Here is an 18,035-nt window from a genome sequence, read left to right as displayed (position 1 = left end):
TTGTCTTTTCAGGTCATTCAGGTATTAAGGGCAATGAGGCACTGGCACAGGTTGCCCAGACGTGGTGGATGTCCTGTTCTTGGAGACATACAACATCAGGCGGGAGTGGGCTCTGATGGAGCTCTAAGTGTCCCTGCTAATTAAAGGGGAGTTGGACTAGATGATCTTTAAAGAGTCCCTTCCAGTTCCAAGGATTCTAATTTTATGGTTTCTCCACACAGCTAAAATTCCCCAAATCCTTTCAGCCTCCTATTATCTTAGCACCCAAACTCACACACATCTGAGGGACTCCTTGCCTACCAGCACACAGCACAGCCTCTACTCCTCCTCTGAAGCCAAAACTATCAATACAAGAAAAAGGAAAAGTTTCCTGAGCACAACCTGACGAAGAGCCATCACAGTTTACAGCATCTAAACTGCAAGCATTTTGGAACTTCTAAGCTACTCAGAATTGCATTATGTTCTCATATTCACATAAACATCTATCTGAATTTAGATGCAAAGAATGACTTCAGTTTCAATGGAAACACAAATACACGTGCACATCTGCACAAAACCAGGAAGTGAAGACCCTGTTTTAAATACACAGCACTAAATTTATGGTCTTAAAACATTTAATGTTTTGCATTTGGAAGAATAATCACAACAAAGAAATGGACTGAAATTTCCTTTAGAGCCATAGTAATCAGACAGGATTGTTGTTGTTCCTTTATTGTTGGTTTTCCAGCTGTTTTTTTGATTGTTTTCTTTTTAATCTACACAAGCCTTGATGAGTTCAGGTATCCATATGATGAAACAAAACACTACCTTAGACATCCTCACTGACAAAGGAACATGGAGATAAGATATGATTCTTAAAGAATAACGTTTGCATCACCCTTTTGATTAAATCCTAATAATTTTGCTTAACAGACGCTTTCACATCTTTAAACACTGAATGTTTGAAATTGTTTGAAGATCTAGATCATTAAGAAGGTTAATAATTCAAGCATTCTTGGCTGTTGTTTAACACATTTTCACTAATGAATATTGTGGAATTGAATTCTGCAGAAACATTGCATAGGAAATGTTAAAGGTAAACCTGATAAATGGGCATAATTTTAGAACAGATGTGACAAAGCCATTTTGAGGTCATCTATTGAAAACTATTTTTAAATTAGAGCATAGCTATAAATAAGCCTGGGATCAATACTTAAATGACAACAAAATAAAATTCACACAATTCACACAAGTTATCATACTTAAAATTACTGACAAATCATAGAATCATAGAACCACCAGGGCTGGACATCTGCAACCTCAGATATGGTGGAGGAGAGCTCAAAAGGAAGAAAAGATTCCACAGTTGAATGGTTTTTAATCCTTCCAGATAATAAAAATTATACACATTTTGCCCCAAAACAGCACTATTTCTACTTTTAAGACTCCAGAAGGTTGACTTGACACTTGGACTGAACTATTTCCTATCACTAAAGTGAATTACTGGAGCAATTGTATAGGAAGAAGTCAGATTGGAGTGCGTTCTGCTCCCACAGCAATGAACACTCAACATTTCCACATCTCTAGTTCTAGCAAGAACATTAACAAGGCTGAAATATATATTAGGAAAAAAAGAGAGATAAGCGCGAGCTGAACAAAGTTTCATCAGTCCTCCTAAAAGCACTGAATTTTTATTTATTTATTTATTTATAGGCTGAGATGCAAATCAGATGAGAATCAGCTTTGTTGCTGTCATTTCCTATCATTCTATTCCTTCTAGGACAACACAGTGGAGTTGCACTACAGTAGGACAGCATGTAGACTTTCTAGAGACTGGAAAACCCAACAGACACATTCACTCAGGTAATGACACAACTGATAAGTTAGGAATCACAATCAAGTCTTTAATTATTTTTAACATTTAATCTTCCTTGAATATCTCTATATAATTGGAATTATCAGCCCAAATATTGCATTTAGTTTGATCTAATTAAGGCTAGAGGATAACGAGTCTCAGGAGAGGGCTACGATCTTTATCATGTCGCAAGCTATCAACTCTCAGCTTAAAAATAGCTCGCCATAAAAAGCTGTAATCTTCCAACCACACTAAATCTTGATTAAAAACCGTAAAACAACAACAGTCCAGTTTAATTTATACCTCTGAAGAACAGAAAATGCTTCTCAAAGTCACTTTCTGCTCCCACTCAAGTCAGTAAATAAACTCATTTGTATTCAACAGCATGATAGTAAAGAAAATGCAATAACTAAGCCTTCTCCCTCAAAATCAATTGAATTTTTTTTTATATTGCAACATAATGTGATTAGTATGAGGTTTTCTATCTTTTTTTTTTTTTTAATCTTTTCTTTTACTCTAGATTCCCATTTTCTTTCATGGAAATCCACTCTTAACAGTGAAAGAGATGCTCCTGTTAAGACTGTTGCATTCCAGTTGCAATTTAACTTCATCTAACAACACTAAATGAATAACCCAAATGTATTTCAATGCCACATAAACTCTTTTTAGTTATTAAGCTGTAAAGTTTTGTGTAATGTTTTCAGGAACAAAGAATAGTCTGGCACTGTTTTTTTACTAATTTTTTCAATTATCAAAGCATATCTTATTGTTAATGACATACGTTGTTGTTATTGCCCTTTAATGGGTCTTCCAACTATCTAATTTTAACATCACGGTGCTGAAAGCCAACTCGCCCACTCATCTGCAAGAACAAATTGGATCAGTGTATTTCTTTCTCTGACTGATTAAACTGCACTTTCACATTTTCATTTTCTGAAGAAATCATACTGAAAAAAAATTAAGGAAATCATTAATTTTGGGGGAAAAAGAAAAGGATTTTTTTTTAACCCCTCAACTGAAGGTTCAAAGGCCTTCTGCTGTCTGCTATCAGAAACTGCTTCTGTACTCTGCCTGCCTATGTATGTTTTTCTTGACAGTGCTGCTCCCTCTGATACTTATGTTTTCTTCTGAATTGGAGAACCAATGCGGTATCCAAAGAGGAAACAAGGCCTGACTCACCTTTCTTCTGCACAGGACAGTTTTTATACTTTGAAAATTCACAGGATAATAGTTTATTTTATCTCCAGAGTTCAAACACAGAAGAAATACAGTGTCCTCCTTTACAGAATAGCACCAAGTGTCAAAGCCTTAAAATTTCATTTCTGTTTTGCTACGAGTACGCATTTATTTTTTTTTTCACACAATCTTTCAATGCAGCTCAATTGAATTCACCCTGCAGGGCACAAAACTCCCAATAGATCAAGTAGGACTTAAAACTGCCTCGACTTTACCTTTTATTAGCGCAGCTATGCACAGAAATATTGAAGAAAATTCTGTTTTAGGATGATTTACTTGACACTAAGGCTATAACCAGAGTTTATATATGAATAGAACCGAAGTATTGTTTATAAGGTATTTATTTGAAACAATGCTTCTTAGCAGGAAGAACACATATTACTGTGAGCTACAGTCAAATTCGTTTTCCGCTCCTGGTTTACTTTGTATTGCCTGTACTACTTTGTCTTTTATGTAATCCATATTTTTCAAAGTCCTGCCACAGCCTAAACAGCCAAGAAATATATTATCCAATATAAAACACTGTGCCAGCTTAATAAACACATGGGATTGTGGTAAAATAGTACATGTAAAGACAATAACATACTTTAATATAGGTAAACATAGATATAACAAAACACCTTGCCCACAGATAATATCCCAAACTGTAGTCATATCTCCTCTAATCACACTGTAATAACATTATTTAAATAAGAATGCTATTTTTTAATACAGATACCTTTACCTAACTCTAATGTGTGGCAACGACAGCATCTAGGTGACAGAGCTGCATAACATTTTGCTACTTCTTGGTACAGAATATAGCTAATGAGAGTATTTATTACATTTTGGGATAAATTCCCAACTTGCTTACTTGTTTATCTCAAGAAATTACATGGAAGCACACATCAGCTGTGCACACTCGTAGTCTTTTTCAGGAAGCACTTAGAGACCTCTAACAAAAAGGAATTTTTAGACACAAATACTGTGCACAGTATATAGCACTTATTTTTTCCCCTCCACACAATTGCTGATATTTTTTTCTTTTGGTCTAAGTCTTGAATAGCCTGAAAATTACATTTCCGTACATTGACTTCTCATATGCTACATCACAGCTGCTACATTCAGCTGGAAAGCTGCTGTTCTCTATTCCTGTCTCTGAACTGCCAAGATAAATGACAGCACAGCATGTGCTGAAAGGATGGAAATAAATGGGGAATTATTTTTATAGTTATGGGGGAACCTGGGACTGCTGTATTCAATATTTGTCAATAAAAATAACAGGGCAAATGCAATATTTGAAAGATGGGCAATAGTAGCTGTGAATGGAATTCCATTCCATATTATGCACCTTTATCTATCTGTATGAAGATAGAACCTTTAACATTATCTAGAAGCACTTTCTATTAAATATATATCATATCCACTCCTACAAACAGGTTTCTTAAGAGCATGCTGCATATTCGGTAATTGGAGACAAGGCATGAATAGACGTTTCCTCAGAAATGAACCATTTGCTTTGTCAAACTAATTATCAAAATATGAAGTCCTTGTTGAAAACACCAATAACTATTACTGAAATTCCAGAAAAGTTGTTAGTGGGCATTAAGGGAGCTGGCAATGTACCGTAGAGGTTACATAAAGAGCCATTAGGTAGGTGTAGCTACTAGTTCCTTTCTCATACACTGATACACATTCTCTCAAATCAATTTTTCCCAAGGCAAATTTAGTTGACTGAGTCACAAAAAGAATGCTGGAGCTTCTGACTTCCAGGCAACTCTAGGGCCATATTGATGCTTTAAACACAACTAAATGCTCTGCACTTCATCCTGAAATACATGCAAAATAAACAGTGCCTAAAATCTGTTCTTATCTCTTTTTTTGTTCTTCCTCTTGAGGGAAGGAACAGAACAGGGGAACATGACTTTATTAGTTCTCATCCCAAAGTGAAAACCTGGAAGACCAAATCCTTACTGCATTTTTTTTCAACACCTTGCTTCTTCTTTGCTTCATAAAACATCAAAAAAGTCCCTTTTCTTCAGTCACCTCTTCTCTACCATACTCTTCCTGTAAGACCTCATCCTTTCCCTCCCGATACCTAGTTTGAAACATATGAAGAAATCATTGTAAGGTGCTGTAGTTCCATTTAGAACATCTAGACATTATTATTTTTTTTTTTTTTAGAGAGAATGTAATAGAATTTTACAATGTAATACAGATTAGATTTTATTCTTTTAAATAATTCCAGGGATATCTGTATACTAGTCTAATCATATGCAATAATGATGTAAAGAGGAGAGAGAAGAAGTAGGCGAGCTAGGATGGAAAAGATATCACTGAAGGATTTAGCAGACAGGAAATCTGTTTCGTTTGCCTGGTATGTTCTCCTTCCCATCTATACACTTCTCATCATTGCTTTACCACCAAGCAATGGAGATCCTTATCTTCATTATTACTTCATTTGCTTTTTGAGAAGCATCAGTCACACAGATGTGCCAAATAACATGGGGTACGTGTAGAAACCCAGAAACTGTTCACTCAACAGCTCACATAATACTGGCAGCACCTCTATTTTGTAGCCCAAGTACTTTAGTGAAAATGGAGGGAATCACAATGATGCAAGATACCATAAAAACATAAATAAAAAACTCCTAAAACATTTACAGTATGAGCATCAGCTTACATGCTTTTCCCTAAGCATTTACCTATTCTCCAAACGTCTTATAAGCTATAAGAAAAAAGGCATAATCTTCATGTAATGTAGCACCCAGAGATGCCAGTCAAGCTGAAGTTGCATTAAAGGCCTGACAATCATGATACAACACAGACCATGACTGAAAAAAGCTACGCAGTTACTTCTCTGTTTTTGATTGAGTTGGTTTTTTTTCCTCATGGGTTTTCTTGGATTGAGTTCAGGTTGAATATTATCTCCTCATGGCAGACACTAGTTGCAACTGCTAGCCAAGAGCAATAATGGGTATGAGTGTTTCAGGAGAGCAAAACCCACATAGATCCTGTGTATAGAATTCAAATTCATGAACAAATACTGTGGTAAAAATAAGATGTATGGTAAAAACTTCTGAAAGGAACACTCAGACAAAGAAAAAAACCCATACAAACAGCCTTGAACCTGTTCAAAAACACTGTATCAGAAATACCCAAAGCCCTGAATGAACCTAATAAAGATAAAAATGCCACAGGAAGCAACTGACAAAAATTTGCTGAAAAGGGGAGATGTAGAAAAGCTATTAAAAATAATCTTGTTAAACAAAAAGTGAAGTAAGAAGGATTTTGATAACGTAAGCTGTGGAGGTGTTTGGTATCAGGAAAGGGCCTAGAAAATCAATGTACAGCTGTTTCATAAACATAATACGGGGCATACGCACTGATACATCCTCAAAATCCCAAACCCCATTGTCTGCAGTGAGGCAGGCTCACATACTCCACTATTAACAGCATTTGTGATTGCCATTGTTGCATGAGGTACTGTGATCAATGAACCATCATTCACTTCATGTTCTTTAAATTCACAAGGTGGGAGGACTGACACTACCTCTGTGCCTTGCCCAGAGCATCATGCACAAGATTACAGTGACTTCTCAGCACTCTGCTGGTCTGCATGCATTTCTGATGGAGCAAAACTCATCTCACTGAAGGTACCTGGGGTACCTTTGTTCTTTGTTTCAATGTGGATTATTTTTCGTTCTGAGTGGAAAAGTGAAGCACAGATGTAAAACATATGTGAAATGGTACATCTATTGATATCCCCATCAACTTATTCATGTTTTAAGTCAAAGGAAAGCTGAGCATTCTTCATTGCCTATTCATTATAGGCAGATGTGGACATATTCACTTTGCAGACTGATAAGAACTGGGAAATTTCAAATTGGCAATACCCAGACTAACAGTTTCTCTAAAGTGTTCCATGACCAACCTAAAATAATTGCAGTTCTAGCAAATCCAGCCACCGAGTCAGCTTTTGCAATTTCAGACAGAAGCGTACCCAGAAATAATGCATCACTGAATCACTCCATGTTTAAATGGAGAAATAAATACTTCTGAAGGAAAAAAAAACACAGAACAAAATGATACCATACATTTTAAAGCTGATTTTATAAAATGGGCTATAAAAATTCTGACCATTAAGGAAATCTGATGGTCTATTTCCTATATATATATATATATACATATTCCTATATATGTATATATATATATATATTTTTTTTCCCCTCAACATTTTTAGAGTTTGCTGTTTATTCCTGGACTAAACTGAGAAGTCCAAGATTCAGTTTGGGTCCAGTACTTGTGATAGTACTATTGGAACACTTAAAAAACCTATGTTGAAGGTAGATCTTTCATCAAAATGTAGTGATAGTTAAGAATTCTCATATTGTTTCATTTAACATTGCTTCTCTACTATCATGGCAAGCTGTTTAACTTAAAGCTCTTTTGTAGTTTAACATCACCAAAAACTAAAGCATCAGTGTGTTATGGACATTACACACACCCTAAATTCAAAGCATAGGACCATTCCCACTACAAGGGCAAAAACTGTTTCCTGTCACAAACAGGGATATTTACTGAAACTTCTTTGAAACTGATTCCATGTATGTATTGCTGACACTTAAGCATTCCTCTTACCTCATTTTGGAGCGCACGGATCATTTTGCTCTTTCTTTCCATTTCACTCTTCAAAAAGTTAATCTACAAGTGGAAAAAAAAAATGCCATGTGAGTTTCTGAAATTTAGATAAAACATCACAGAATGGCTTAGGTTGGAAGGGTCACCAAGCTCCAACACCCCTGCCACAGGCAGGGCCACCAACCTCCAAACCTGGTACTAGACCAGGTTGCCCAGGGCTCCATCCAACTTGAACACCTCCAGGAATGAATGGGGCACCCACAGCCTTTCTGGGCAGCCTGCGCCAGTACATCACCATCTTAAACTTCTTTTTTCTTTTAACCTTATTCACAGCTTTCTAAATAAATAAATAAATAAGCCACGCCTAAACAACAATGTAACTTAGAAAGTTCCTGTTGTTGTAGCAGACTGGTATAGGTTACAGCTCTGAACTACCTGATAAACCTATGAATGATACACTGCATTTAGTGAGAAACTTAGAATTGAGAGAAGAATAGCACTGTGCATTAAAAAAACCTCATTTAACTATTATACCTATACTATAATCCTATATATATATAATACAGTCTATGTTTTTATAATGAAGTCCAAGTTGATCCTTTGAGAAGTAAGGATTTGTACCAAGAATATAATCTGATTTTGTAGCTTGTAAGTTTTGAACTCTCTAAGAATACCATATCTATCATAGCAGGATTCTAAAAGTTATTGGTCCCAAGAAGGTAAGACAGACAGTTTCCATCAGACTGACCTGTGGAATAAACCCTAATTGATATGGGGAAGTGGTTGAATCCACTCTTTTGTTCTTACTCGTTTTCAAGATTTGTCCTGGAAGGTAACACTCTCAATCTCAGTTTATTAAGGAGTTCTAAATGTGTGGTTTTTTTTTTTGTTGTTTGTTTGTTTTTGTTTTTGTTTTTTTTTTTACATATTTAAGTTTCATTTAGGAATAAGTTTTCCTCCAGACTTAATCAGAGAAAGAATGTTTTAATTGTATCAGCTAGCATTAAATGAGCACGGTGCATTCTCGTCAAGGTATCCATAAGCATTTGTCTTCAGTTCACTAAATTCTCATTCTTATATATATACCCAATATCCCATGTGTTCTCTCTATCTTTGACACAAATGCTACCTACATATATGGGGAACTACAGTTCACCTGACATTGGAACAGACTCCTTAAGAAAGAAAATGAAGTAGGCAGAAGTCAACACTTGAGAAAACATTACTGGGCTTGACATTGCTCTTATCAATATCATAAAATTGATGAGAGAATGCCAGCATCACTTAAAAAGAAAAGTCTATATGGAGTATGTGAGACAAATATTGACTGATACATGCAATGCAACTTGTCCTGAAACCCTTCCCAAATTTTGTCTAATGCTTTGGTTAAGGGGAAAATACTAATTAGGAGTAAATACTGCTGAGGATCACGCACTAGCAGAAGATTAATATATTCAGTACTCGCCTAAAGATCACATCCATAAATAGTGAAATTTAATTTACATATACTGCATGATAAATAAGACATTTTTGCGTATTAATTAAGGTCAAAAAAAGTTTATGATTAACTGAAAACTGAACAATAGGAAATGGTGCACTTTTTGCTGTTCAAAAGATTTGCAAGCTACTAGTGGATACTGACAGCAAGCATAAATTGTGCTTCATTGAAGAGAATGTTCTTAGCCCTAATTCTCTCAAGACAGCATCAATGTTTCCTCAAAGCATATCACTCCTAAGTCTGTACACATAAGAAGTACTGAAAAAGATAAAGTACTGGATTTGTTGACTGTGTGTTCCCCATACAAAACCTGAAATTACCAATCTCTTCTGTGGAAGAGATTCTTATGACACTGCAGGACCAGCAATTTAACCAGTGATTTGTGTGGTGGTTTTAGTCAGCCCTAATGACAAGACATAATAAAGGGCTTCAGCACTGCTTCAGAATCTCAAGTTGAAAAGTGGAGTTTGGGGGGCAAATAACAGCAGCACACAAGCTCCTTTCAAGAAGAAACGTACAATTTCTGCTTTCAGCTTCCAAATCCTACTAGCATAATGCACAAACAAGCTTTTGAGCTCCCTTCTTTGTTGGAAAAGAGCTACATTAATTGAAAGAATTAACTATGAACCTTTCTACATCTTTTCCACATTCTACCTGTTCCTTGCATTTGTTTGACTTTCAGCTCTCTCCTACTGTTGGCTGTCTTTAATTACTATCTAGCTGTAATTATGGAAACATAATGAAAATGCATTGGCGATTCTAAGAATGAACTTCTCAATATTAAGCAAGGACACTGCTTCTGTCTCCTGGAGACAGACATCCAAGGTACTCAGAGCTATGAGTGCTTCAGAGCTCATTATGTTTATTAAAGGGAACAGTTTCCATCCAGTAGCCTTTACTCAGAGCAGTATGTGACCTTGAAATGTTCAAATTAGATTTTTCCCCATTGAAATACAAAATGCTTTAGCAGATGGCTGCTACCTAATTCTATGAGACAGATATTAGTTATTCACCACAGACAAAAGGTGGAGGAATACCAACAAAGTCATTACTGCACAGTCAAAGCTCAGCTGCACACTTACTGCTTACCTCCAGACACCTTTCACATTGCTTGGGGACGAACATCAGAACAGTTAAGATGGGACTGAAATACATTCATTGACACCATTGACTAAGTTGACCTAACACGCTCAGCATTGACATTCATGGTCTTATTTTCAAGATACAGGGTAGAAAATGATTCTAAAAGCCAGAGAAAATGGTTGATAGATTATTTTCTGTGTTTTATTCGATCTTTTGGTAAAAGGAGAGAATAATCTACAAAGTGTTTAATATTTCTGAAAACATAGCTAAACATGTTTTGGCTGCAAGGATTCCTTACATGAACTTATGAATTTTAAGCTGTAGTTTAAAGAAGAAACACTTTTGCCAGAGACGTTTATGACTTTGTGATAAGTTCTGTTAGTAAACAAAATATGTTGGAGTGAAATGGACATCCTATCTTTTTATGAGTTTATAACACGATTCTTGCTTGGTGATAGATATCTCAGAATTTAATCTTACATGTTGTACTTATGTTTTATTCCTAAGAACACCCTACTGATATCCAATTAATCATATCCTTTTTGTTTATTCTGAAACAAATCACGTGCAATGAGTTACTTAGTCCTAAGCACTCATAGTAAACAGTGATCAACTAATAAAAAGGATTTTGTTCTGGCCTTTTCCCCTTTACTTTAACAGGCTGTACAATAATTATATTGTCAAACAATTTCATCACCACATCTTAATAAAAACTCTTACCATGATATAAGATAGCAGCGGGAACAAAATGAAAAAGGCAGTCTAAAATTAGTCTACCTACCCTAGGTCTACTGTTTTGTTTTTTCCCCTTATGGTCCCTATGGTAATTTCTCTGCTTCGTTCTTCACTGTCTCACTCATCTAGAGCAGTCCAGGTGGTTTCATACACTTTGATTGAAATTAATGGGAAACAACTTTACAGAACTCAAGGTGACATCCTAAAATAGTACCTACTGGTGAAGATACAAGCAGTTAGCATGAAACACAGTCAAATGAGGAGCCTTTTTTACAAAAAGCTCTCAAAAGCCTGTTAACCTAAGGCAGAAGTGGGAATCATTATTATCTTATATACTGTAATTCACTGAAAAAATAAAACACTTGAAAGTTATACAAATGTGTCGTTTGTCCTCTACTTCTCTGTTAACATCTGTAAAAATTAGTCCCCCAACCTGAATTCTGTTACTTCAAGTAGCAAAGAAATGGAATCCTCTTGCATATATTTTGCACTTATATAATTATGTAAGTATGTAATAGAGACATCACCATTTCACAGATGTTCCCTGATGAATGCAAACATCATGTATAATGATACACATGATATGTAATGATATACATGATATTAAATGATTAACATGTATATACACTGCATTATGCAAGGAAAGAAAGGGAATATGTATTTACAACCCCTCCTTTGTATTCAGTGCATGAGGTGTTGAAAAATATAACTTTATACTTATTTACTCAGATAAAAAAATCCAGACTTACTTCACCAAATCCTGTAGGATAAAATCCTGTGTTCTTAAGCTTGATTAAACTCAATTCATTAAATTAGAATTAAGCTAGGCTTGCCTCAAAATAACTACACCTTCTTTCAAATTCATATTGTTTTCAAAAATATAGGAATCACAGAGAAACAAGGAGTAAAGTAACTCTGTGTGACAGTAATAATATTTATTTCTATTTCTAATGCAACTTTCATCCGAGGACCATGAAGCAGTTATGGAATATTCATTCAGACTCATTACTGGTGAATATGTGCATTTTACCCTCAGGCATAAGGAAATAAATGTCACAAACCAAGGATCCATCACAGCTTTCCTTAAAATCAGTGACCAATTAAGTATTCTATTATTGGCAACTTTTATAATACAGTTCAAGAATTCTGTTCCCTAACCACATGGCAACACTCCAAGTTAACTTCTATTATAAACTCAGAGATTTTTCTTGTTCATGTTTGCTTTTTTAGTGTTTTTGTTCTGCTGTTCTTTTGTAATGGCTTTGTGCTCTTCCAAAGCACTATTCTGGGGGCTGAATTTATGCAAGGCACCATTGCTCAAGTTAAAAAGACAGCACTGCATCATCAAGAACAGAGCCAATAATCCATTTGCTATAGCTAAGATGTATTTAACCCACAGCTGAGTTCATCTCAAGTCTCAAAATGGAATTTAGAGATTAATTGACTAAAGACATTTTCCACATTTATTTTATAGTTAGAATTTGCAGAGCCACAAAAGCTGGTGAGAATGCATCAGTGTATTTGTAACAAGATAATTAAAGACAAAGGTGAAATAGTCTGTTTTGATTATGTATCAGAGAGAGAAAACATGGCTTTATTCTTTTATTTCAGGACATTTCTTTCTTTAGGAAAAAACAATTTTAGAAGTGCAGATTTTGTTTTCTACATATACACTCTGGCCTGACAATTGAGAAAGATCCAAAATATAATTCATTCTTTTCAAGCTCAGTACAGCATGCTATTTATTTTTTTCCCCTCAAGAATAGAAGAAGGCTTTTATTCTCTCATCAAACCAGCAATTATATGTCATGGGAGATGAAGGAACTGGTAAAAATAATGTTACCTTAACACTTCTGTTTTCTGAGTAAATGCATATTGACGGAAGACCTGTGTGTTCCACTAACCTCCAGATCCTACTGTGGTGGGCAATACTCTCACAAGAACACAAAAGTGCTAGTGGTAGTTAACTGTGACAGCTGCCTGAAACACTAGAATCTGCCTTAGATACTAAGAATTCAAATATTCCACTTTGAGCACTTAACATATAGTTTAGTCACAGTGACTATTCACCTTGGGTCAATTACTGAATTGGAATGAATATCTCTTTTCTTACGAAACACGCTGTATATATATTCATTACCTTCAGTAGCAACATCTTTAATTCATAAATCATAAATACTTATAATAATCATTAAAATAATAAGCACATAAGTTGCATACCAAGAACATAAATCCACACACACACACACAAAAAAAAAAACACATGAAAGAAAAAGAAGGCATTTCTGAATATTCACTAAATCATGTATTGCATTTTAAACCTCTGTCTTGGGAACACTATTGTTTAGTGAGCCTGAAAACCAATAAAATATTTCTAAATATACCAGCAATTACACAATGTGAAACTAAAGATACATCTACAAAACCTTCTGGCAGATTATTCACAAGACCAGAATGAGAATCAGAGAACACTTGATGTTTGAAGTAGAAATTATCTAGCCAATTTCTGCTCAGAAATGTTCATGTTATAAGAATACCCACTGACCAACATAAGAACATGTTCATATTTATATTCAAGAATTAAACATAGAATGACCCTTTTCCTGCAGTAGCAAAATTTGGCTATTCATGTCTTGAACTAATGCTCTTCCATAGTGATAATGAGATCTGTGGTCAAAACTGATCTTTTTCTTATTTATTTCTTCCTGAAAATCAGTAGCAATTAAATAAATGCCAATGGCAGTATGACAGTGTACACTGCTATAGGTAAGACATGAGGGTCCATAAAACCCTCATTATAACCTCACTGGTGTAGGACTTGGGCCCAAGCCTCCAGGGTGCTGTGTACACACACCTAAAGCTCACAGGAGTTAGACAAACATCTCAGTTTTTCAGAACACAGCTACTTTCTCCACTCCTTTCTTCTGACTCTTATAGAGTACTAATACATATTTAAAACCTAAGAGTTAGTATTTACACGCAAACAAATTTGAGATGATGACCAAATCTCTATGTTGGAAGGAATAATAATAAAAAGACAGAAGAACCAAACCCAAAAATTGGAAGAGGGACAGAGACTCACTCACAGTAGCCTGCTGCTTTTCTGCCTTCTCAGCTGCCTCATTAAGCTGCTTTTGAAAGGCCTCCTGGAGAGATTTCATTTCTTCCCTAGTTGAAAACACAAAACACAAACTTAATCCCAAGTGGCCATTAAGAATTCACTTACCAGCTTGAATAAGAGGTGTTTTTCAATTACAAGAGTAACGACAGATGTGCTGTATCTGCTACGTGTCTTACTAACAGAATTAAAATAATCTATTGAATGATAGTGATGGTGCCAGACAAAAAAAAAAAAAGGTGTGATGGCAATTGGCCACACTTTACATTTACTGAACAGTTTGTTGTACAGAACATCTGCCAGTATATACTTTCCAGGAAAAGAGATTGGCACAGTATAAGCAAGGTAAGTGGGTTTCTGAAAATACATTGGATTGAAGCTACACAATTATCAAGAACAACTTCAAAAAAGGTTATAAAAATAGTCTGATAAAATTCAACTTTCACACATCTTTTCCTAGCAAGAAACAATAGAAAAGTTAGTAGAAGATCCTGGTATAGAAGAGGACAAGAAAAAACAAGGTGGTAGTTTGGACTGGGCATTATTTGAATCAAAACATATTTGCAATTCAGATGTAATCAGAAAATTTCTTCCAAGTGATTACAGCAGGCTGAGATCCTCTGCTGGTGATCTCCTTCTGCCCACACATGACACATTTTGGAGATGTTGCACAGTACAGGACTGACATATTTCAGAACATTTGTAAATTGCTTTCAGAGCTATTACTTGCATCAATAAACCTTCACGAATAAGGGAGCAACACAGAACTGAGCTGACATTCAGCTGGTAATTTAACTCAAAGAAAATGAAACTGGAGTAGAAAACACCTAAACTAATTCCAGAGCAGAATACGTGAGATGCTGGATCACCTTTTTTGTCAATTCATGCCTCTATTAATTTAGCAATTTGGACAATGCGAGATGGAAACAGACATTTAAAGCAGAGATTGAGCAGCATGGAACCAATGTATCATCAGCACAAACCAACTCCCTTATTGTAGAAACAAAAGCGATCATTCTGAAACACGTTTCAAACAGACACAGAGGGCAATGCCTCCACCCTTCCTTCCTTGTCTTTCCCTTCTGAACAGCTTTCAGTCATCAATAGTCATGCTTCAATTGTGGGAATCATCCCACCAGATTTTGGTGATGGAAACTACCCCATGGTTTTCCAGTAGCACAGTGGCTTCCAAGAGCTTTATGATATTTTATTATGTCACCATCTCATTTTCTATTGAAAAACTGAAGGTTCTTGTCACAAGCCTTCTTTACTTGCCATATTTGCTTCTACTAAATAAACAAAATACGAGCAATAAGAGGCTCAAGGGATTTAAGTTGTGCACTTCTAACAATGAAGGAACCAAACACTGTAGTTTGTGGGGGTTTTTTTTGTTGTTGTTGTTTTTCCAGAGAAAAGTATGAGATAATGATTCATTCATTAAATAACACTGTTTCAGATGAAGTGATTCCTATATTAGTTATGTTTACATATGATTGAAGTGATATTCCTGTCACGATTTACTGGTCCAAACTCCAATAACCGAGTGGGTCACAGTGCTGAATAATGACAGAACTAAGGAACAGAAAGTTTCGTACCTAAAGAAAAGAGAGGAGGTACGTTCTTACCTTTGCTTTAGGCTCAGTTCCAGAAGTTTCTGCACATCACTTCTGGCTGATGCTTCATCATTTTTCAAAGACTGATAGCAGAGAAAGAAATCAATTACTAAAGATATCATTAATGTTACTAATTAGTGAAATGATTGATTGGCTTCTCTTTTGTAAAATGCTCCCAGTGAATTAACACTGGTAAGAAAATGAGGAACACCTGGACTTTACTTTTTACCACAATTCAGCACTCCTTAATGTAAACATTATTCTGCTCCAAGCACTAAATGCTATCTGAGCAAATAATAAGAAACAAACAAATGACCAAAAACAATGAAGAGGTATGGCAATGATGAGTGCGTGTACAGAAGATAATATCAGAGCATTCCTTGCATATCTCTGGGTATCTGCAGTGTTGAGTCTAACATACTTCACAGTATGAATTTGCAGTATAAAAAATCCCATTCTACTATAACCTAGCTACATGAAGATTCATATTTCTCAAAAACAAAACAACCTAGAATAATAAGGGAGTGGCAAAGCATGAGAGATGCTGGAGGTTAGGGTTGTGTGGATGGAGAGAAAATTCTGTGGTACACAGTTACACATCAATTAGGAGAGAAGTCTGGAATATAGAACAATATAACATGATATACTACAATACAGGACTGAGACACAGTACCTGTATTCTCCTATGAAAAGATAAAAAATGCCACTTGTTATATTTTTCCCACTTAGCTTACATCAACATAAGGGTAAATATGCAATGTCAGTAGAATACTGTCCTTTAAAATGATATGCAATAGCCAAAATTTCAGCTGAAAATGAGTCTTCACTAGAGACCAACAGGCTGTATCAGGCAGATAGGCATACTCTCAAGGGATCACCTGATCATTTCAGTACTTTGGATGTGCAGTAGGATCTCTACTTTTCACTCAGAGGTGATTTCACTTCAGTGATAACCCAACTAATGTCCTTTCAGACAATCCACCAGAAAACCCCCTCAATTAAAATCAGAGATATCTCAGCTCTGAATGGCTGGCTGGCAGCTCTTGTAACACAATTTGTCTGTTAAACTTGTAAAGTAATCCCCTGCAGTAAAATCCAGCTTGCATGTAAGCTAGGTAAATTGAGCAGCTACACTAAGCTGCATATATGCAGCTTAAAAGCAAAGAGGAATCCTACAGCAGAAAAGGAAATCCTTTCTTAGTAGCTGCCAGGATAAATACTGGAAACTCCACTAAGACAGCTTATTCTTTTCTGTTTCCTCTTTTGTTCCACTATATTTTATTTTCATATTTTCTCACTCTTTTCTTTTTTTCTTTTGAGTAAGTGGACAAAGGGCCTAACTCACTTGCAGTACATTTTCTTTGAAAACAACACTTTTAGTGCAAGATAAGTAGAACTATTTTCACTTCATAAAATCAACAACAGCTTTTTTTTTTCTTCCCATAAATAGACACTTGTATGAAAAACTCAAGCTAAATAATCCTAAACCAAAGGAACGTAGACATAACCTTACCTGGAGATTTACTTTAATTCCCTCAAGTTCTTTAGAAGTCTTTGACAGTTGACGAAGAATATTGCTCCTTTCCTTGAAGACTTCTTTCAGCTGTCTCTCGAGTTCTTCGTAGCCCTGTCTAACACAGAAAACAAAAGCATGAGATCCTCTCAAAACACACACATTCTAAGATTTTTAAGGTTCTGAAACACATGGTACCGCTTTCTTGAGGCCAAGGAAAGCTTTGAAGGTATTAGGTATTTTGACACCCAGCATTTTAGGAAAAGGATCAATGAGAGCTATTTGAACTTGGTAAAATATATTTCATTCACAAATTTCCCCAACTTAATCCTCACTGCAGTTTGAACTAGAGATGAAAATATGCTAAAAGGAATCAAACCAAAATGGAATATGTTTTTTTCCATCACTTCTCAAAGAACTAATACTTACTAAGAAGCAAGTATACTTCTTGATGTTTCTGTAGAATCATAAATGAAATCAGTCTGACACTCTGTTTTTGGTTCAAAGAAATGTGGATCCCAATCTCAAACACCATTTCATGCAAAACACCTCAAGCAATTCTAAAACATCATCTATTCTCACTTCAAATAGCTGTTCTAAGGAAGACTCAAAAGTAAGTTGAAGCATCCATTCCTTTCACAACTGTAGTAGAAAGCTTTTGGCCCTTTTTCTCATTATTTTATTTTTACTGTACTTGTAATAGCTCTAGTGCTAAGGGCTATAAGAAACTTCAAGTCTACAGCGCATTGGTACTACTAGAAAACAGATCTAAGACCTTGAAACTG

The 18,035-nt window shown here is 35.5% G+C and overlaps 1 protein-coding gene across 1 annotated transcript in view; it reads right to left on the bottom strand.

Annotated features, from left to right (window-relative positions):
- The window catches only part of LUZP2 (leucine zipper protein 2), a 135,196-nt gene that overhangs the window by 55,672 nt on the left and 61,489 nt on the right, over positions 1–18,035 (bottom strand). The window contains exons 2-5 of the mRNA XM_065755764.1: positions 17,251–17,368; positions 15,750–15,820; positions 14,093–14,174; positions 7,691–7,753 (exon numbers count right to left, since the gene is read on the bottom strand). Coding sequence (XP_065611836.1) covers positions 7,691–7,753; positions 14,093–14,174; positions 15,750–15,820; positions 17,251–17,368 — 334 coding nt within the window. The remainder of the gene's footprint in view (positions 1–7,690; positions 7,754–14,092; positions 14,175–15,749; positions 15,821–17,250; positions 17,369–18,035) is intronic.

This window comes from Cyrtonyx montezumae, unplaced genomic scaffold (genome assembly GCF_038088225.1).
Source record: "Cyrtonyx montezumae isolate F1298 unplaced genomic scaffold, pur_monq_1.0 scaffold_10, whole genome shotgun sequence".
NCBI classification, from domain to species: domain Eukaryota; kingdom Metazoa; phylum Chordata; class Aves; order Galliformes; family Odontophoridae; genus Cyrtonyx; species Cyrtonyx montezumae.
This window is presented reverse-complemented; position numbering and strand designations above follow the sequence as displayed.